The following is a 22,637-nucleotide window of genomic DNA, read 5'->3' on the forward strand; positions in this document are numbered from 1 at the left end:
TTTATTTTGATCACCAGTTTTACCCAAGTCTGTATAAGTTTGGCGCTCTGGATCCATGCTGCGCCGCTGCCAATTGGTTCAGTTACAAGGGTGATCGCCATTGTGTGTTGTACCCAATCATGTGGATAGTCTTGATGAGGCAGAGCTCCTGGGTATGACATCATCTCCTCATGCCTGGGAACTTTCTTAATGAGCTGAACCTGAGATGCTTGAAATATTAACCCTTTTAATAGCCTACCGTGAAGATTCTATGTAGTGACTCGCCAAGCGTGTTGCCCAAATGGCCTTAATACCAGTCGTTATGGAAACCTTGACTTGTCATCAACAAACTGGTAGCAAAAGCACCGGTTGGCATATGATCATAGTGCTGAAGAATAGGAAGGGGTCAGTTCTAGACTTTGAGAATCTGCCCCTTCACACGGATACCCTGAGCCTGGGGCAATAGCTCCCCTGAGCTTTCCCACCCAGATATGCATATCCTGGGGCTCAGTAGAAAGGATGGTGGCTCCCGAGGAAGGTCCTCCGAGCGGCTGAGGTTCTCTCCTAATGCAGTGCCCAACATGAATACTTGGCCAACACGATCTAAAGTTCTTTATATTATTTGAAGCACAATGATACTTTTTGAGCTACGTCATAGAATTCCACACAATTATTCATCCGAGTGGTAAAAATAGATGGGTTCAGTTATAGCACTTAATCTAATGAAACAGAAGTGAGCAGTCAGTGCGTTATGACATAATTAGGACTACTGCGAATTTGTGACCGTCCATTTTGGAAAGCATTCTATTAGCAGGTGTGTTTATGTAGGTCACAGCTTTGCCGTTGGCCTCAATACAAGTCTTTTTGGTGTTGTACAGTTCAGAAGATGCATTTCTTAAATGTGTGCCACTTATCTCCTCTTACTCAGACATTAATAACTACTGACTCTGTATAAATCAGGAGGGTTACATCAAATTAGAATAATTACATTTGATGACACTAACGGATATTGGAAATTACTTTTTTTTTCGCCTCAATGTCACCCCCTTTTTTTTAAAGCCCAGCAAACTGTTTAATGATGGCATGGAATGTAAGTTTTGGTGAAATTAAATATTTTATAGATTTTTTTTTTAACCCAAAATATTGCGATGATGCAAAATAAAGGGGATTCTGTGATTATTTTCAAGCATCTTATAATAATAAAAATTACAACCATTGCCCTCTCCAGATATTAAAATCGTAGATGCACGGGAGGAAATGAAAGAAAAAATAAAAAAAATAGTTCAAATATAATATAGAGCTTGAGTGGCACCTGGAAAAAATACAGCAAAGAGATCTTTTTTGAAAAATGTAGTTATGGGTTTATTGCTTTAGTCTTGTTAGCTAAAGTTTTTATTTCCCATGATGCTCTGTATCTTATGTTTCTGATTGTTTGTTTGCTTTTTTAAAATAACCTTTGTAAGCTGAATTCTAACTGATCGCAGAGAAAGGGGACAAACGGGTGCCCAGAATGTCCTCTGAGAATTGGTTTGTATGCTCGGTAGGCTGAAATGTACCTCTAAGTGTGTGTTGGAAACAGATTAAGCCTCGCACGACAAAACAGAAGAGGTATTTATGCAATGGCCGTTAACTTAGATTGTCGTAATGTTTTGGTAACTGTGAAGGCGTGAATTATATCTACCTTTAAACTACATTTTTTATGTAATTCTGAGCTGTGTTCCAGGACAGAATTTGCTAATCTGGAAATTATTGTTAATTAGTTTACTCCTCACCTGTGATCCGGTGACAACTGGAGAAAACTCAAATCTATCACTCCCGGGACCAGCTGTTTAAATTCCTTTACTGTATTAGCCTCTACCGCTTCTACTAGCAGGCTGTTCCACTTATCTACCATCATCTCAGTGAAGAGAAACTTCATTATGTTATGATCTCTTGTAACATTTTTTTCGTCTTTTGGAATAAACTTCCCCTCCTTAAATTCCCATTATGCATTTAAATGTTTCTATCACATCTCCCCTCTTTCTTCTTGCATTCAACCCGGACATATTGAGATCCCTCCGTCTTTTTCTGATTATTTTTATCCTGCAAGCTTTTCGCTCTCTTCTCAACTCTCTTTAGAATCTCAATATTTTTATGGAGATGAGGCCTTCAGAACTGAGGATCACAAAAGCTATACAATTAAAGCATATTTACACACACTATAGATGCCAATTAAAGCAAAATTGGTGGGGCAGCATGGACAACCAGGCTTATGTTCTAGCTGTCCCAGGACAAGTCCTGTTTTTGTGGAATGCTGACAATTGTACTTGTGCATTCGGATTCGAATTAATTGCATATTTACAGAATGTTGGTAAATTCAGTGATTTGTACAAAGGCATGAAAACGAGGCCAGATCCCCCTCCCCAAACAAAGCAAAAAGCTCTAAATTTTAATCCAAAATATATGGACTCACATTCATTCACACGCTCTCACAGCCTCATTCTCTCTCTCACGCTCTCTAAATGTTTCTCTACCGTCTCTGCCGACCACTTCCGATGCTGCCGACCAATTCTGCTTCCGCATCTTTTCTTTATCTTCTGTCTTTTATCTTCTCCCTTCTATTCAGTCTGCTATCTTCTATCTTTGTACGCATCTCCGCAGACATAACCCGGCAGGAATTTCCACCAAAATGTCGGAGCCTGCAGTGCGGACGAAGATAGAAGATTGAAGAAAGAAGATAAAACTAATAGGCCAAAAATGAACAAAAAAAATGTCTGAATTGTTTTTGGCCCATTTGCACATGTATATTTGCAATGCACTGTGGCTTGTCAGGAGGTAAAGATATTCACAACAATGAAACCTGTATTCAAGCAGGGTTTTCAGCTGTAATATGGCAGTAATATAGGCATAAATTAAGACATTTAGATCTCATTAAATCAGAGTAAAATATGAAGGCATCAGCTTTTCTTAACCCCAAGAAGCTGAACATTCATCATGAGACACTGAGATTGGGGTAAAAGCCTATACTTAAGGGCAAAGCATAGGTGTTCCCAAACGTGAATAGAGACAGTGTGCTGCGTGGCACATCCCAGATTATCATCATTACAACAGATTTCATCTACTGTGCTTATCCAGCTGGCTACTGTCCAGCTGGCGGCCACTGGCCTTAAAGCGGCAGGGCCACATAGTCATCCCCAGTCTGGCCTTACTGTCAGATCTTAAGTATTTTCTGTTCTTGGTCGCCTATAAGTAATGAAACCGCAAGATTTTATATGTGGCCTTAAGTACTTTAATATTATTCATAATCACAGGTTGCAGACAGCGACTCCTTAAATTAAACATGAATTTGCTGAAAGACTTCATCTTATCTCAGAATGCAAACAGCTATCTGAAGGTGTGTGATTTAGAACTCCAGAGGCTTGATGTTGTATTTTTTTTTCATTCTGGGGAAAGAAAAAAAATGTCTCTATAGATACATATATGTTACAATTATACTATGCATGAAAAAAAACATATTTTTCAGCCCAGTTCTCTATTCAAGCAGCAACTGAATATAAAAAGTGTCATAAATACGATTTGCAACCACTAACAGCTGCCGTTAGAGGCTTTTCCATTTGCATACTCTAACACGCGCTAATTGCAAGAGACCTTGATGGAAAAGCTATTTCTTGTTCATTATGAGCCTTAATTCATTTTAGAAGGAAATTAAGTTAAAATAAAGAAATAAATACAAAATTATTGTGAGAATAAATAATGTACATTGCGTGGGGTACTCTATATGGTTACCTTCACATAACATAAAGTCAAAACCACCAATTCAGAAATGCAACGTATAGGGACATCAGGAGACATGGAGGACAAACAACTCAACCATATGTGAGTAAGTAAGGGAGATCAGTGCTATCAGAGGGCAAATATTTCTGCCCTCCAGACATCTGCGGAAATGTAGGTTTTCAGCTGCCCATGAAACATAGAGGTTTGAGGGTTTGTGGATTATGAAGCTAGGTAAGGTTCTTCTGCCAGGCTCCCCACGTTAACTGACCATTATACAGGACCGGGTAAACCCTTCTGGAAGGAGAAGCTCACTGGGATCGAGTCATTGGGATGAAATGTTTAACCCTCCTGCAAACGCCCGGTTAAGCGAATAAACCCTGTAGTCCTGGAATAGCTGGAGAGCTACCTTTTTCTTTTGGCCAGCCTTGAGTTAGGCAAGAAGGACCATGATGGACTGGGAACCCATCACATGGTTATACTGAAAAGTTATATATAATATAATATATAAAATAGAATTTCCATTGTATTTAAAAGTTCCAGTTTTATAAAACTCAAATATGAAATATTTGTACTATTTTTTGCCAAATCCTAATTGTATTATATGTTCATTTCAGTGCCCATCAGAAACAAAAGCAACATTTGCAATTCACATGAAAGTGGTGGGGGATTGGACAGGTACGTACAGAAACATTTCAGAATCTTTTCGTGTCCACTACTGTATGTGTTCGCTGTTAGCTTTAGGAAATTCTTTTTACATCAACTGAACTAACTGTCATCCCCATTCTTGCTCCCAGCAACGCTGGCAGTTATGATGCAATACAGTTTCAAAAGTCGGAAAACTCCTATTACATAATCAACACAATAGTATGGTCATCACATTTTTAAAACACACATATTTGATGGCCCAAGTAATTTTACGTGCGCTGTTGCTCTTAACTATGTGTCTATAAGGAATAAAAAAAAACGACATACATCGTGATAGAAACATTTAAATACGTAATTAGATTTAAAAATACAGGAGGGAAGTTTATTTGAAAGGAGGAGAACAAGAGGGAGGTCAAATGTTTCCTCTGAAGGTTTAATCCCCCCCCCCCCAAAATGAATTTGAACAATTTTTAGAAAATATTTTCAGCGTCTATGGTCACAAGCTATCAATGCCTGCTTTTGTGTCACATGAAAATCAAGCGCTCCTGGTGAAAATCATGAATGAGGCAAAATTCGACATGAATAAATACTTATGGAAAGGTTTCAAGCATTAATGAATAATAGGAATGATGTTTCTCAAAAGCATTGTTAAAAAAAGCGTTACATTCAGTAAAATAGGTGGAACAGCAGCTAAATAAAGTTAAACTGTTAATTCAAAATTATTATTTTTTTTTTAAACTAGACAATTTTTGTGCATTTTCTGAAATACTTTTGAGGGCTAATCATTAAACGTATTGTGCATTAGAAGACATACCTTCCTGGGGCAAATTGCTCCAGTCTTTTATTGTAAGAGTCAGTAATTAATGATTGTTATTCGATCTACTAAATCGGTCTCAGGGTTATTTAATCATTCTTACAAGATAATGAGTTAGAAAATAATAAATGCGAAAGATAATGTTAATTTTAATTAAGTTAACCCCAACTCTAATCAACACCTAAATTAAATTATGTCAGGGCAATGAGATATTCTCCTTTTTTGAGGGGGTAAATAAAATTTGGCATTAATTGTATACATTCGATTCTAAGTAATAAATCACTGTTCTGCTACATTGGCTTAATCTCGTTTAACCGGAAGAAGGAATTGTTATTAATTTATTTAGAGATGTGGTAACTAAAGAAAGAAAAAAAGAAAACTGTCAAAATTTTGTTTTGATGATTTTATCGATCATACATGTTTAAAATTCATTGAAAAACAATCATACCGGGTAACTATGCAGGTTTGACCTGGAGTCTCGGGGTAAAGTCCTGCTTCTCCGGGTCTCTGGGTCAGTTTCTTCTTTCTCCAGGCAGGGGAGTGGTGTTTGGCCACACCCATTCCCTGCCCATGCTCCACCTACTCCCACCCACTTCACCCCTGCTTCCAACTCAGTTCCCTCCCACTAAAGGATGTCTAGGTCTATCCCCTGAAGACGGAGCCCTCCCTCTTACCATACCCTATTCCAACTTATGATAATCATACAAGACAATTGGGGAAATTACACTGTAAATCTTTTATATGGTTTTCATCTGTAATGTAACAGCCATGGCTGGGGGTAGAAATGTTAGCCCTCACATTGCTGCATGTATATGTTTGTGAAGCAGATCTATTACTTCTTTAAATTTGGCAACAATCAAATAATAATTAAGAATCAAGTATCATGGCAAGTATCCTCCGGACTAGGGAGGAAAATTGTCCCTGGCACTTTAAGGCCAGTAGCTGCAAAACGATGTACCTATGGCCGCTGGCTGGATGCACACACCACACACTATGCTGTTCCACTCACACAAAGTGCGGGAACGTCCGTCCAGCATGGGTAATGGTAAGTGTGCAGCTCCATTGGCCAAAGGGCATTTGCCACGTGGGTCAGTTAGGGCCTATATAGATCTGTAAAATGTAAGAATGCAGGAAAAGCTTTGAGTGCTCACTAGATCCCAATAAACCCCTCACCCAACAATCTGGTTGAGGAATGCAGCCTAATTGCAGCTGATCTTGACTTCCGACGTCCGCTCGAATCCCAATCAAACAATTTAAGCTTTAACAATTTCTGATTGATGAGGAAGCAAGGCACACATTTCATATGTTGTCGGCTCTAAAGACGCAGACGCTGTGATCAATATTATGAAAGTGGACCTTTCAGCAAAAAAAAAAAAGAAGAAAATTCCGCAGAGAATAAAAACCGTCTATACGTGTTTACATTCCGTAAAGAACCATATGGCAGCTGTACAGTTACATGTAATGAAGGTTTACATTTCCATTTCTTGTTGCCTCTGGTTAGGTGATGCATCCCATCATGCACCTGATTCTCCATTCCTGATTGGCTGTTCATTAGACAGTTTTTAGAAAGAAAGAAAAAAAAAAACACTTGGAACTTTATTAACTGGTCAAGACTGGGACCAAAAGGAAGAGTAAAATTTAAATCATAGGATGTTTTAAAAAGGCATATCATTGGTCTTAATATATTGGTAGTCACTGATTAAGATGTAGCTTCAAATTCCTTCTTCAAATGTAATGGCAAATTGGGGAACGAGGGGGCTTTAAGTAGAACTCACACTGGTTTTTTTTTTATTCATTTTTTGGTATAGCTATGTTTGCTTCATTTGAAACTTCGCCCCAGGCGGCACTATGTCTTGAGCCGGCCCTGGTTGCACACAACTCTACGTGTGACATCATTGTTACATTGTTCGGACTTCCAGTATTAACAAAAATAAGTGAAATAACTAATTTTAAAGACTTAAAATAAACCGTATCACTTAAAAGTTTGGACAGGGTGCGAAAGGTTCCCGAACAAGGAAATATGCTGTATAATGCCCCCAGGAAGGGTTATTTTTATCATCCAGAACTGTAACAATGTAACGTGCCCAGTTTAATATGAATGATTAGCTACTATTCAGCTTAATTCCATGGGATTCCCTGGGATACATTTCCAAGGTGACTAATATTGTGACAAGGCAGACGTGCACTTGGGTGTTATTTTATTGAGTTAAATTAATGAAATCTAGACACTTTTGAAACCTTAGTCACCATCCTTAAAGTTCCCGTCACAGCTTTTACCGTAATTCAATTAATAATAACTTTTTTGTTTGTCAATCAGCGTAATTGTTTGGGGAATATCTCTTTTAAAAGTTCACCTCAGCTAAACTGAGGTCCGTGACAGTGGTGGCAGAGCCATCATTATCTCATTAATGTCCTTTCTGGAAGTCATCAAAGGCTGCCTTAACCAATCAAAAACAATCAGCAAGCTGCCACCAAGGGAGAGATAAGAATGGGGATTTTAATATATGGCCGCCGTGCCCCTACGTATCCAGCAGACGGTGACACTGACATCGTATAATTGGTCAATAAACCCTTAACATACAATATTCAAACCCACTTAAATCAATTGTCCTGGACATTAACCATTGAATTCCCACTATATGTAGACTTGGGTGTTCTGATTCGTAGTAATTGCAAATTTACCAGATTTTGGTAAATTCTGAGATTCATACGAAGCCCTGAAAATGAAGCAAAGCTTCCTCACCCTGCTCACAATTCATAGTTCCCAAATGCAATGTCCTCCTATTATACCCGCGCCACAGCGCCATTCTCGCCCCCCATGCCCCGGGGGCACCAATCCAAAGAGAGTAGGAAGGGGGGTAGGTTCAGAGCCTTCTCCTTCAGTTGTGGGAGCCCTTCCTTTTTTTTCGAGAAAAAAAACCATTTAGAGTTAACAGTTTTTTCCATGCTACGTCTTGCCGGTTAATGAAAATGATCCCTTGAGATGCCACCATTGTGCCGTTTTGAGAATGTTCTAAGATTTCTTTTGCAATTTGCTCTTGTGATGAATATTTTGGTTTCTAGTGACGTAAAGCATAGTTTTTAGCACTGGTCGCACCCTTTCCATGTCTATTAGAGCAAAGATTTGACTTGATGCAGGGTTGTGTGTATCACAGCTCCGGGCTACATTGTGATATTAAACATAAGGTGTTGGAAAGATCGCTCATGCGTTTGAGGCTAACATCTAAGACCAAAAAACCCCTCAAGAGCGGCTTTTTGTTTATCGCCATTCTTTCTTTTATCATAGTTTGTATATAATGGATGAGATGCTCGGAGTAAAGCTCTTATTTAAAAAAAATTTGCTTATGGGAACTGTCTCCCACATAGCTTTCATCATGATTAAATTAATTAATTAAAGTACACAATGGTAACTTGATGGTCTAATTAAGGGCAAATTGAGATCTATGGCAAAATGTGACAAAATAGCTTACTAATATATTTCCAGTTTCAATGTTAATTTCCTTTTTTCCTATTCCGATCCAAGACTTTATATGACCGTATATTAACTAAATACAGTTCAAGGAGAAAATATAGAATTAATCTTTCAGTGAATATTTGAAAATTATGTTAGAATAGAATTAAAATTAAATGAGATTGAATTGATATCGAAAATAGAACCCCCCTTGAGAAAATAAAAACACTGTAAATAAAAACAACAAAAATTGGGGATAATTAACTCAGCGTATTTCATTTAAAAATCGATCAAGGGAAAGACAACTCAAGATTGACTGTTTTGCGTGAGACTGCGAAATTAAAGAAATTTGCTACTTTTGCGAAATCCTGCAAACTGCTGGTTTCTGCCCGTTGATGTCACGCTTCATGATACGCATCCTAACATGTTGCGATTGGTTGTGATGTCATTGTGATGTCACTATTACGTGACATATACATATACATGGGAATTTCTCAGGATAGGCTACCCAGAGCGCTCCCGATTTACGGGGAGTGCGTTTGTGCACAGAGCGGGATTATTTGGTTCAGGATTCTATTTTCCGTGGCTTTGAAGACGATAAACCTGACTTTATCAAGCTTGTCTTAAAATGTAAATGTGAGACCAACAAAAAAAATATATTGCTACATACTGCAACACTTACCACTGGACTAGGACCGCCAACGACGTAAATTATATATACATATTCCTGTTCCTAGAATTCCATCTCCATCATATTTCCTTTTTATTATTATTATATGATTGTCAAATTGTATTTTCCATACTAGTAAATTATGTATTGCTGATAATAACTCTTGTATGAATTTTAACGCGAAGAAGTAGTTTTTCTAGAGGCCGTGCTACTGACAATACCGAATATATTTACTGGAGTGATGGAATACATGAGGTTCTCTTGGGATAACTGCGCCTGTCAACTCTACAGAATTATACCAAGAGATAAGGGAAGAGGCCGTGAACCAAAGCTATCTTTATGGTTCCAGAAATCATTTCTGTATATTCTCGGATACATTTGTTAAAGATTGAATTCAGACTTTCATATCTTTCCATCACGTGGAGTAAAAGAAAAGGTAACCTCATAGTATGAAAACTAGAACCGAATTTTCAGGTTTTTGTCAGTGATCTTAAAGCCACACCAAGTACCAAAATACCGTAGACCTTTGTTCAATGGCAAACAATTAGCCTACCATCCCGTTATGAATTAGGAGGACCTAATGTTCTGTGATGAAATGGACAGGTGTTGTAAGGTCAACCTGGACCACTTACAGCCATCACTTTTCAAGCCCAGGAGGTTTGCTTTTCTAAAGGTTGAGTTATCCATTCACCCTAAGGGTCTACTAAACTTTTAGTGAGTCAACGTTCACAGAGTAAGGCGATACATGACTTCAGAAGGCACTTCTTCAATCGTAAGGGGAAATTAGAGTAACTTGATGGATTTCCAGTACCTGCCATCTCTCCCTTACTCGCTTCTCTATAATTTGATGCAATTTAACCTGGACTGGGTAGTTGAACTCAAATTAAACTCAATATGTATAACTTGCTCCTTTAATCGGGTGAAAGAATAAGATAGTTGGTGACACTTGCAATGGTTTTCTTTAGTAATAAGGGTCTATAATTGTGGGTATAAAAGTATTTATTATTAGAGGGACCTCTGGCTCATAACAGCATGTAAGTAGATAAGTAGGACTTCATTAGCATTGCCATAAAGAATAAGCGCAGTGTGGTAAAGTTTATTGGAGCGAAATTATATAAAACCCACTTTTCTTTGATGCTGAACTTCTTTACTGTATTTAGTATAAAGACTAAAAGTGTTGCTTACTAAAATATGTATTTTTTTTCCAAATATAGGATGGATTAGGGTTTCACTCTCACATATGAAAATTAAAAGTTTATTCTAAGAACAATATTTAACAATTTAGAAACGTGCGGTGATATTGATTTCTAGAGTCTCCGCAAACTCTCGGCAGTAATGAAATCGATTATGTTTATTTTGGTTAGAGAGTTTAAAGCAAATATGTGCAGGTAAAACAAAGCACTCTAGAAGGGGCAAGCAAACCGAAGGGGGGAACACAAAAACAATTCGATTTATCCAGATTGTACGTGGGAAGGGGTAGAGAAATAAAGATGATGAATTAATTTAAAATAAATCGATGATGATAAAAAATGCTCACTGATTGTATAAATATCTTTAATAAAGATATTTATTAATAAATCTTTCTTTTATTCCTGAGCTGATAACAATGAAAATGGTTGCAGGATTGGTAATCATGATACAACTTTGATTGAATTGCATTTCTATGCAAGCTTCGAAGATCTTCTTCTTGAGTTGAAAAGGCTCGGTTGCCATAGCAGCAGTATATTTTTAGATATATATGAGAAGTTTCTTGTGGCAGGGCGCTGATTCTCCACGTGACGTAATACATTAGACCGGCCACCTTCTTCCATCGCTCCGTGGTCCAGTTCTTATGCTCAAGTGCCCATTGTAGGCACTTTCGGACAGGGGTCAGCATGGGCTCCCTGACTGGTCTGCGGCTACACAGCCCCATACACAACAAACTGCGATGCTCTTTGTGTTATGACACCTTTCTGTCAGAACCAGCAGGAACTTTTTCTGCAATTAGAGCTACATTGACTCGTCTGTTGGATTTGACCACACGGGCCACCACCCCCCTCATTCATCGATGAGCCTTGGCCACCTTGGTCGCCGGTTCATCACATTTCCTTGATTTTCATTCTGCAAACTATTCACCATTACGTTGCCCTCTCCTGAACTATTTCCAACATGTCAATATCCATCTGGATCCAGAACTATATCCAATACTGAGATCTTACTAGATCTGTTAAGTGTCCGAACCACTTCCCTCTGTCCATCATTTCTAATTAATTTGTTCATTTCTATCTCCGAAACACAAAAATAAAATAATTATTGCTGTAATATATAAATATTGGATACGTTTTATAGAACAGAAGGGGATGACCCACTAATCATCACAGAGAAGTTGCCTAATGGGAACATTTATGTAAATTAAATATTATAATGAAATAACGTTATAACTTTGTCTCATGCAGTAAGAACATTGACTGCGTCAAGAAATCTGCTTCAAAAAGAATTAAAAACAATGTGTTCTTCAAAGCATTTCATAAGCTTCTTAATGATAGTCTTTCTGGTTGAACTTCAACAAAGAGCCCTTATATTATTAAGTATGGATTAAATATAAAAACATTTCACAAAAAGTATTATTTCTCTCATTTTACCAGATTGGGGGCTTTTAAGGTACAGTTGTGTACCTATTACTGTACTGGTTGTAAACTAGGTTTTACTGTAGGGTTTTAAAATATGTAAGTGGGTCTTCAAGATAAAAAATGCATACTAAAGTATTTTAATAGATATTCCTCATTAGGATCATCTATGTTTAAGCTCCATTGTTGGGTGCGAAACGCGTAAGGCGTTCACCTAGTGGGTGTTGATTCCTTGCTGAGGTTAGTCGAATTAGGTAAATACATTGACATACTGAAACATATTACCTTGCTTGAAAGGTATTTCTTCTGGACTTGCCAACCCAAATCCTGTTGCTTGATTTGTGAAGCATGGTTGATGGTGGAAGCGCCGAGAGGTCGTACATCGTGGAAGTATCGGGCTATATGTGTTATGAACCAACGAGAGATGCTTCTAGTTCCAAATTCATCATCAGTAAGACCATCCCTTCAAGATAGTTTGTCAAAATGATACTTAGGTGTGAAAATAAAATGCAAGCTTTTATTTGCTTGCATTTTATTATTACCCTCTAAGACTTAGTGTTGTAGAGGGTTAGGTGATATGTGTGAAAGGCTATGGCCTGGTACAATAAGAAGAATCCGCTTCTAGATAAAGTAAGCAACAGAAACGTGAATAAGGAATATGGACAGTGTTATAAGAAACACCAAATACGCACACTGAACACTAACCTATGGGCATTCATCTAAATATTAAAGGGATTTTAACTATGTGTTAATTTATTGGAGTAAGAAAACAAAACAATCTATAGTGAATAATGACTTTAGTTACAATATAATCTTAGGATCTAACTAAATAATGCGCCACATGGCCAATATTATTATGTCTTTTATTTCCCTACCGCGATCAGTAATGAGGCAGCGAAGATGCAGAATTTATAGCATGATGCTGCCCGGTTCAGACCCCCAAATAGGCATCTATCCCCCGGGGATGGGAATTTCCAATACAACATATTAATGAAGTAGTCAGTCTTGGCCACCCAGGGAAGCTCTAACATATTAGTATTATTGTTATTCTGATCAATAACCATTTTGCCAGAATTAGGAATGTTTGACGTAAGTGTTGCTCAGTGATTATCAGGCCAAGCCTAGAAAACAGAGACAGAATTCTAAGTTCTAGAATAATATTTTGAGTTACGTTGCCTTGAATAAGTGATAGGGGGGAAAAAAAAAAACAACCATCGTATTTTTAGAACGTTCATCATTTGAATGCAAAATCATTGTCAAGCAACATAAATATGCATAAAGGATGTATATATGATATAGGATCAAATGTGTTAGTAGAAACAATAGAGTTCTGTCTCTGATAGGATAGATTAAATTAATCCAGTTAAAGAGTCTCGATACCACACATGTTTTAAATACGTAAAGACATAAAGACGTCACAAGTTCTCTCTCGATGATTGTGACATACCACGAAGGTGATTATAATCAACCACACCATGCCCAGTGGTATTAATGACATCATATGGTAGTTTTCGGGTTTTTCTAGCTTGTCATCTAAAAACCGCTCGTCATTCATAGGGTCAAGTACATCATCAATAGCCAAATTATTATTGTGAATGGTCATTTGAACTGTATGATTTGGCTTATGTTCCAAAAGATACTCCAAATCACAATGAATGGGGATCTATAGAAAGCATCTATAATCTCTACTTCACCTTCTACAGCTCTATGAGCAATATGAGTGTGAGTGAGTATGAGTATGAGTGTGAGTTGCCCAACCATGATAACGGTGTTCTTGGGAACTTTTATAAGTGACACCGGATATGGGATTGGTAGAACTTGATTACTCAGATAAGTAGTGTAATGAAGACTCAAAGTAGATAGATGTGTGCTAACAAGCCAAGGGTCTCAAAAGATGTTTAGTAATTAATCGGGATTAATTGTCCGTACCGAGAATAGAGATCAATTATGTTAAAAAACACACATTAGTTCAAAACATTTACAAACAAAATATAGAAATAACAGTTATATAGTTTTAAACTTTACAAAAAGGGCATAATTTGAAAAGTTCTCTTCTCCACCATTCTTAATCTTGATTGCGGATGGCGTGACTTGGTTTATGTGCACCCACTTGTCGATCGTTTTTCCAGCCTGGGAAACCTGAACCTTTTAAGCCATGGGTTAAACCCCATCTGTGACCGTGTACGGTCCCTTCCGAGATGGAAGGAGCGTCTTCTCTATAACCTGACTTTTTTGAAAGTTATAAGATTATCTCTAATCTCATATTCTATCTTGATTGTCATGTTGAGTGTTGGCATTTACTGCTGGTTTGGGGAAGGTATGTTGTAGATGTTTTCTTATATCTCCTACATATTGATGGGTAGTAATAGCATTAATTCCATTTTGTTCAGAAGATTTATGTAACAGATGTTGTGGTAACACCATTCTTCTTCCAGTTCCAAGAGAGACACATTGGTAACAGTACTGGGTGTAGCTCCATTAGCCATTACAACAAATAGAAGTTTCATGGCCCAATCTTTACCTTCACAAACTCCTTATGGATTGAGGATCGATTGATTATGACGTTCAGAGCCTCCGCTTAAAGCATATGTGCAATTTTCTTTTTACCAAAACCGTCTGATTTTATCCATCACTTCACTTGTAATAATAATCACATTCAATTTTTTGGGGAGGTGCACAAGTTGAGCAGTTGGAGGCTCATCAATCCATTTGGTGAACATGCATGTCACCTTCAACACGCATTGTTTCCAATGAAATCATTTTTAATATCTGACCACAGGAAAGTCATTCCTCTGCCTAAAGGCACCAATCAGTACAAAATACCTACACATTTTAGAAACATTTCCATTTTTTGATGAAATGGGCTGGATTACAACTCCAGGAAAACCCCCAGCCAGTGTGATGGCCCACAGAAGTGGGTGCAAACGAAAAGCAAAAGGCCAGCATGCTTCTGAAAACGTATCCTTGTTTATCTAAACTGTGGATTTTGCCACTTAACCCATTCTTTTCTGTGTACCTGCTCTGTGTTGTTACACAATGATATGAGTGTGTCATGTAGTTTTCACACATAGAATAACCTACACTTTTGGGGTATTTGTGTAATCTGGAGATGCAGCTGGATACGTTTTGGTGGGTGCAGTTACAGGTAATCTGTGCAAACAATCCTAAAAAACTGTTCATCATCATTATTATCACCCTATTAGATTTGAGTTACATGTTTTGTTAAATAATTTTCAGATGATGCCTGTTTATCTTCCTTACAGGACGCATCTGGTATAAGACCACCCTGGGTAGAATTATCATTATATTTCTCTTTATTACACACTCGCTGTCTATAAGAGGAATCTTTAGTGATAAATTGTTTATTCAGTATACCCCTTAAAATAATACAACCTGCCTCTGTGGAATAAGAAACATTTTTTGTGTAAAGACTATTAGAACACAATGTATTATTGTTCCATTTGAAACATTGTTCCCTATATTTTGTTCAGAGGTTTCGACCTTCATTGACCATTTTCTGGAATCCGCATGGTAGATTGGGTCTCAGTAACATTTAATTGTCACATAAGCCCAGAAAGCATTTGAAATATTTTTTTATCTGTTTTTACAGACTTGGAACTCTATTTCCATAAGATTTTAACTCATTCTAGAAGATATTTTTAGCTGGAGCAGTATTTTGAGGAAGTACATTTTTTTTCTGCTTTAGGTGATTTAGGAGTCCATCTGTATCCATTGATAGGGTTCCAACTCTTTATCGACTGCTGGTCTGCCAGCAACTCTTCTCTGTTATATTCAGATCACCTAGGTCTCAATAAAAAAACCACCTTTGGCTACATATTTTCCCATGGAGGTTGGCACTGTTGAGTTTCAGTAGGATCAAGTTGAGAACCTGCTTACTTCTATTGACAACATGGCAAGTGTTAGAGTGCTTGCCCCTTATTATGCCAATTATTGCAAGTGGGGCACCGTTAAGTTATGACATCATATCCTGGCAAAAAAAAAAGGTGGTTCGAGATTTGCATAATTTTGGTCTTCAGAAACAAGGTTAAGTGTCCTAACATCACTGCACAGACAATAAACCCTTTGTCTAAGAGTTTAGTTGGTTTGGTAGGAGGTGAAGGCAGGGGAGATTTGTAGCCTGTACTGACATATGACATCATCAACCAATTGGTTGAAGCCAGAGGAGGTCCCTGTAGGCGACCAATAGGCTCATTCGCACTGCCCTGTAACCCCTGACGGCGAACCTGCAGATTTCCGCTTCCGTGAACTGCCGCAATGCCGCGAACATAAGGTAAGTTAGAAGGGGAAGGGACCGGGGACATGTTCGCCCGAAGACAAATGCACAAGTCTACTTTACAATCCTATTACACAACAAACTGAAGAAGACTAATTCCTTTGAGAAGAGTAATCCAGCATTGGAGTTGCCATATTTAGAAAAAAAATATTCTAGAGAAACAGGTGCCTTCTACAAAAGAAAGGAAGTGCCCTATAAATAAGTTTTACTATTAGATGAAATAGGAATCCAAAAAAAAAACTATTTACAGATTTTTCCTTTAAAAATATTAGAATGTTGGATATTTTCTTTAAGCGTCTGCTAGTGTCTGGGCTAAACCTTAAAAAACACGTAAACAAGTTAAATCTGGGAATTGCTGTCAACTGTATCAAACTTCTGACACATAATACCGTTTCTTCTTCAAAAAGGACATTCTTGGGAACTGTCAGAGAAAGCCTGGAAACACAATTTCCATCCTTTGAATATAAATCGCCATAAAGTTCAGAATTTTTATTCTTCAAGCTAAATAAATGTGGATTCAGTGTTACATATATATATATTTTCTTTAAAAAAAATTAAAAAAAGTAAAATAGATTTTTTGCTAAACCTGGATATGTGTTGAGTGATATCACGTGTCTAATGACCCCTTAATTTTAGACTATGACCTCTAGGTTTCTTAGACTGTGCCAGGGCTTGGATAATATAGGAAATTATTTCTGCCCTTAATGGGTGGTAGATTAGTGGAACAGCCTTCCATCAGAAGTAGTAGACTTCAATACAGAGAGAGAGAATTTAAGTATGCATCGGACAGATAGAAGATATTTTTGAAGACAATTCCAAAGAACAGTTAAGCCTGAGGTCTTACATTAAAAATGTAGTAAAAATTGGCTGATAGATCCGATGCTTTTATATTTTGTGCTATATTTGTAGAACAATTCTTTATAACACCTAACTGGTTGCTTTTCCATGTTCTTTGCACAGAAAGGTTTTGCGGTTTACTGGAATCAGATTGCAACCAAACAGAAGTCCTCCCAATTCTTCAGCAGAGAAAAAGTCCAAAGTAAGTCCACCGCTTATGAAGATGCCAACGTGGTATCTGATGCCCTAATTCCATTCTGTTGTTAACACGATGATATACTCAAACCTTTTTCAATGAGGGGGGGGTGTATTTATCCAGCTAACATGCAAGCCTCCTGGTTTTGTGGAACGACAACCCCCATGATGCTCTCATGATGTTTAGTAAGAGGAAGACTAGATGAACATCCTCAGAGTAGTAGTTCTAAGAGATCTACAGTATCCAACTAGTCATGATTTAAAGTTAAAGTATCAGATGCACAACAGAATTATATATAAATATATAATGGTACATAATTATACCACAAGACATTAGCTTGTCAAGTGCTTGTGGTCCCCTTATAAATCACCCGTATAATGTCACATATGACACTTTGATCTATAGAGCTTCCATCAGTGAGTGAAAGAGGGAGTCCTATGGGTGTTCCATAAAGGGTATCAAAATGTTACAAGAACAGGAATATAACTATTATCATTCTGGTATATCTATCACTTAAAACCTCATAGTATCTTTAATTATTTGCTTTGTAAAGTCGCAACTCCTAAGGCAACCAGATATGTGAAGTAGCTCAAGGAAAGTACTTAAACAGTCAGTAAGTACTGTGTTTGCATTTTATAGTTTATGAAATAATAGTTGTGAGTGTTTTTTCATTTATAATACCAAATAAAACAGAACGCTAAGAGGCTTTCCTGTGATGTGTCATCCGTCAGCTGTGCAATTTGTAGCTTCCATTATTAAAGTTTGGAGAAAATTAGCATTTTCGGAAATACAAGAGTATCAGTTAGTAAGTGCAACAGGGAATCGGCATGTGGAATATGCAGATAGGAGTAATGGCAGCAATAAACATTAGTAATAATCTAATATTGTAACATTGCGTCTATATGATGGGCCTTAATTTAAATTTCTGGGAAATCTCCGCGGAAAAGAAACAATTTGAATACTCACATTATCTTTTATAGCTGCTAGTTAATTATCTCTCAGCCTGCGAATAGTATTGAAGACACACAGGGTTCTAATCTGTAGTGGAATTAAGTATTGGGGATTTCTGTTCTCCATTGTTTTTGAGCACCCATTGTTACCCCGCTCCCTCATTCCCATCTTCAGTTTGTTGCGCAATGGGTTTGCAAAGTCATTACCATGGACCTCTGGTGGTCTATAAGGATCAATCAATAAGACTTCTGTACCTCTGATGACCTGGGGATCGGGTGAGCACAATATACTTCTATTCAGCTCCCCCCAACCTTTCAAAGCTGACCCATGTATGGGGTTAAGCAATTCTGATTTTTGGCTAAAGCCACAAACATAGTGAATATAGTGTAGTGTTGAACAGTAATTGGCTATCCACATTCTTAGGGGTAAATTAAATAAAAGTAAAGTTTTAATATATCAGTAACCCCCCCCCAATTTTTTTATTTTTTTTTAAATTTAGGATTCAAATCCCAAGCAAGGATTTGTATTTTTGAATCTGTCTAGAATGGCAGGTCGGATAGGGGGTATCTAGGTACATGGGAGATCTCTGATCTCCCCAACCAGCCCAGGAGGACTAGGCTCACGTGGCCCACCTTTAAGAGGTGAATGTTGAGATATGATGTCATATCCCGGTGCTCAGAAATAACGGCGATGGTGGTTGATGGGGCACCTATGGGCACTAAATCAGGCCTAGGGCAGCACCCCATTAAGAATACTTCAGTAGGGTGACTTGCTTGACACTATTAAATAACGCGTGCCCTTTAAATGTCTTGCATAAAGACCTAATATTATGCACATAATCGCTAAATAAGATCTGGAATTTACGCTACTATAAGAATTGTGGATTTTAATGCAGAATTATATATATATATATATAGCGTCGGGAAAAACATACTATAGCTTTTTAGGGAAAAGAAACGGAAGCCAATCATTTACTTGTCTTGTAGTCAATCAGGAAGTCAGTCTGTAACCTTTTTTAAATTCTAAAAAACAGTTGCAGCTGCCTTTACAGAAAAAAAAGAAGAAGAAAAGGCAATGCCCGACAACAGCTGTGCTTATATCAAGAAAACAATCCCCCGTTAGAAATGTATTATTATAAACCAGATTGGGTTTAAATTAAATACAGCTGCATATGTTTTAAATATTACGTCTGCTATATGTCCGTTTTACATGGGATTTACAGTAAACATTAAAAAAAGGGAATGAAAATACAAGAAAAGATAGAAATCGGAATGATTTTTGGCAGTCTCATTGATAGAATTTTTTTTTTATAATTAGTAAGTACTAATTTAAGATTTATGAGAAGTATTCTATCTAATTCACATTATTTTATATTAAATATTGCAAGTGGTAGGCAGAGGTGGAAGTGGTTGGCAGAGAAGGTAGGGAAATATTTAGAGAGCGTAAGAGAGAGTGAATGAGAATGAGATGAGAGTATGAGAGAGTGTGAGTTAATGTGGCCCCATGAATTTCTGGCGAAAATGTTGCGCTTTTTGCTTTGTTTTTCTTTTTCGGGTCTTTGTACAAATCGACAACTTTACCAAAATTCTGTAAATTTGCAATTTCGAAGGAATCCAAATAAATTTACATGGGACGTTTCCTACAAATTGATACAATTACGTTAGAATTTCTATATGATCAAAATCAATGTCTGGAATGGTTTACCATCCTAGAAAGATAAAACTAAAATAAAATAATAAGGGGAATAGGGAATAATTCCACTAAAATCTGAGTCTCTCCCAAGCAAAGGCTGTCACTGTAGGGCACGCTTTTTAAAGTGCCAATAAGTTAATTCACCGGAGTAAATGATTAACAAACCTTACTTATAATAAAAGTAACACTTGCACAATTGTTATAGTAATAGATTAAGTGAGTAGGCTGGAGTATCCCTTTAAATTTGGTGGTTTTTTTTATTATTTTGGAGGTATTTATTGTAAATTAACATCATTAAAGTAAGGTAACGGCTCCATCGTAGACAATTATTTCCCAATTATTTCGTAAAGGTATTGTAATTAAACTTGGTGGCTGCTTTTAACTTCTCATTTACTCGTTCACTCATGCAGTGTTGCGCAATTTAACGAGGCAACGAGCTAATGAGTTTCTAGACACATAAAGGGTGTTTGAATAAATATTGCCCTATCCCATTTGCCCTGTCCCTATTTTTTGGTAATTTACTCGACCATTGAAAGAGAAATTTCCACATTTCTCAACTTTTTCCCCCTAAAATTATCATGGAATTCCTTTTATCCTTAAGGGATCAAACAAAAATAAACCATTTCTTTGTTGCTTAATCTGGGAGATGCCATCTGGCTGCCACGTCACGCGTTTTTACTTTCTACTCCACCCCCCATATGTAATGAATCTAGTTTTAATGAACATCCAGGAGAATTTTATCGAGGGGGCTCATGCACTAAAACGACTCAGTAGACTACAGGAAGTGCGCTACGACTTCCTGCTTGGACCGCCAGCAGGATTCTGTAGCAGTCTTCACCCGGTATTTTCCTTACCGTTTTATTTTTGTTTTTAACTTTTCTACAATGGCACAAATTTCCAGACATAGATAATCTAGAAACGTATATCCCATATACATTTCTTTTTTCTTTTTGAGTGTAAACCCCAGTTGCTGTTTAAAAAAAGTTTAAAAAACAAAACAAAAAAAACACCTGGTTTTATCTCATTTTGTTCCTTTAAGCTTTTGCAGACCTGCCAGCTGCCACCGTTGCCACTCGTGATATTTTGGGTGATTTTCCCTGTAATAGACGAAAAATGCTATGACTTCCTGCTTGGACTGACAGCGGGATTCTGTAGCATTCTTCGCTGGGGTATCATGGGAAATAACAAAAAATCTGCATGGGATATTAACCCGTTAGCCGGGGCAGATACGATGTCAGAGCTGGAAAATATGAATTACAGAACATAATGCTGCATAAAAACAATAACCCAGTGCTGAATTCAATTATGTTTTAACAGATAAGCAACCCTGTTATGTTTTTATTAGTTCAGTCATCTGTTGTACGGTGTCTGCTTCTGATTCAATAACCCTATTATGTAATTTAATGAAGATCAAATTTAGTAATATGATTGCAATTTTTAGTAATTTGAAACTTATCAGTGTAATTCTGTTATCTAGTAGACCTGCTGAGCTTTATTTGAGGAAGGCTGTTTTTTTATCTTTTTTTTCCTTTGATATCAGTCTTCTTTTAGTTACATTTTATGATAGTGAGACAGATGCACTAAGCACTTCACACGGGGCATGGGCGCCCCCAGCAGGATGTCTAGGGGGCTAAATGTCCTCCCCGCCTTCACAAATTAGGTTTTCCATAACAATCAACTAGCGATGTTGCTGCACAACATCATGAGCGTTACAGTCAAAAAAAGTTAATGTTGTGCAGTGTAGCAAACATTCCAAGGTATTACAAAAAAAGGGTAGTTTGAGGAGAGTAAAAATGAAGTGCCATTATTGCACTTCTCATGATGTTCATCTAAGAAACTTGAAATGTGCATTCCACAGCACCTGCAGTAGCAGTAATCCATAATTACAGCTAACTTTTGGCACTTCAGTTGTTGAGTACTCACTTTCCCAAGATGTTTAACATACTGGACTGGCTGAGAGTCTTAGTAAATGTCTCAATAGCTGGAGTATCAACTAACCCAAGTTGCAATATATGTTTGAAAAAAAACGACCCTGTGTCTGCAGCATACAAACTGTAACTCTGCCCAGGTGGTGACTCTGTGCCTGTGAACGAGCAGCTTCCAGAGTGAAGTGGAGAAGACCAGCTAGAGGGAGTGGAAGTCAGCAGACCAACACTATACCTGGAAGTGTACATAAGTGTACATAATTAAATAAAAGCTTTTTTCGGTGACTACCAGGTGCTTTTTCTGCTCTTTATGTTTAATTAACCTACTCTAATCAGCCTACTGTTTCTTCCTCCCCTGCTGCTGCTCCAGTGGGCCTATTTGAATTTCCAGGGGGCACCTATGACGGAGGTCTGAACAGCAGCATTTGCCACGCTGTTCCGGCCAAAAACATCTCGTCAATGGAAAATACCTTTAATAAATTAAACTGTATATGATGGCTGAACGTTCTCTTAAAATGTTTTTATTGTCCCCTAGTGTAACATCTCTAAGGAATATGCTGGCACTATACGAATAAATGTAATGTCATTTAGCATCCCTGCCTTGTAGTGGTTACAGTCTGCAAAAGAGAGTGAGATCGGGGCATTATGAAGAACATTCCTCCAACTTTTATTACCCACAACAACCATAACTTATAGATTGGTTATCAAAATGCTTCTGTTATCTTATATAATTTTCTTTTGTGCTAACAGAAAGTGTAGGAACTTTACACAGTTTTCAGCCCACAGCATTCAAACTGTGATTGAATGGAACGCTTAATGTTTAT

At 37.4% G+C, this 22,637-nt stretch overlaps 1 protein-coding gene across 2 annotated transcripts in view; it reads left to right on the plus strand.

The window, feature by feature from the left end:
- The window catches only part of LOC149280613 (NADPH oxidase 4-like), a 67,132-nt gene that overhangs the window by 34,006 nt on the left and 10,489 nt on the right, over positions 1 to 22,637 (plus strand). For both annotated transcript variants that reach the window (XM_089500304.1, XM_089500305.1), the window contains exons 12-13: positions 4,347 to 4,407; positions 17,173 to 17,251. In XM_089500304.1, coding sequence (XP_089356430.1) covers positions 4,347 to 4,407; positions 17,173 to 17,251 — 140 coding nt within the window. The remainder of the gene's footprint in view (positions 1 to 4,346; positions 4,408 to 17,172; positions 17,252 to 22,637) is intronic.

The sequence above is a fragment of the Sceloporus occidentalis genome, unplaced genomic scaffold (genome assembly GCF_023333645.1).
Source record: "Sceloporus occidentalis isolate IW3139 unplaced genomic scaffold, rSceOcc1.0.p SCAF_151, whole genome shotgun sequence".
Classification (NCBI taxonomy): Eukaryota; Metazoa; Chordata; class Lepidosauria; order Squamata; family Phrynosomatidae; genus Sceloporus; species Sceloporus occidentalis.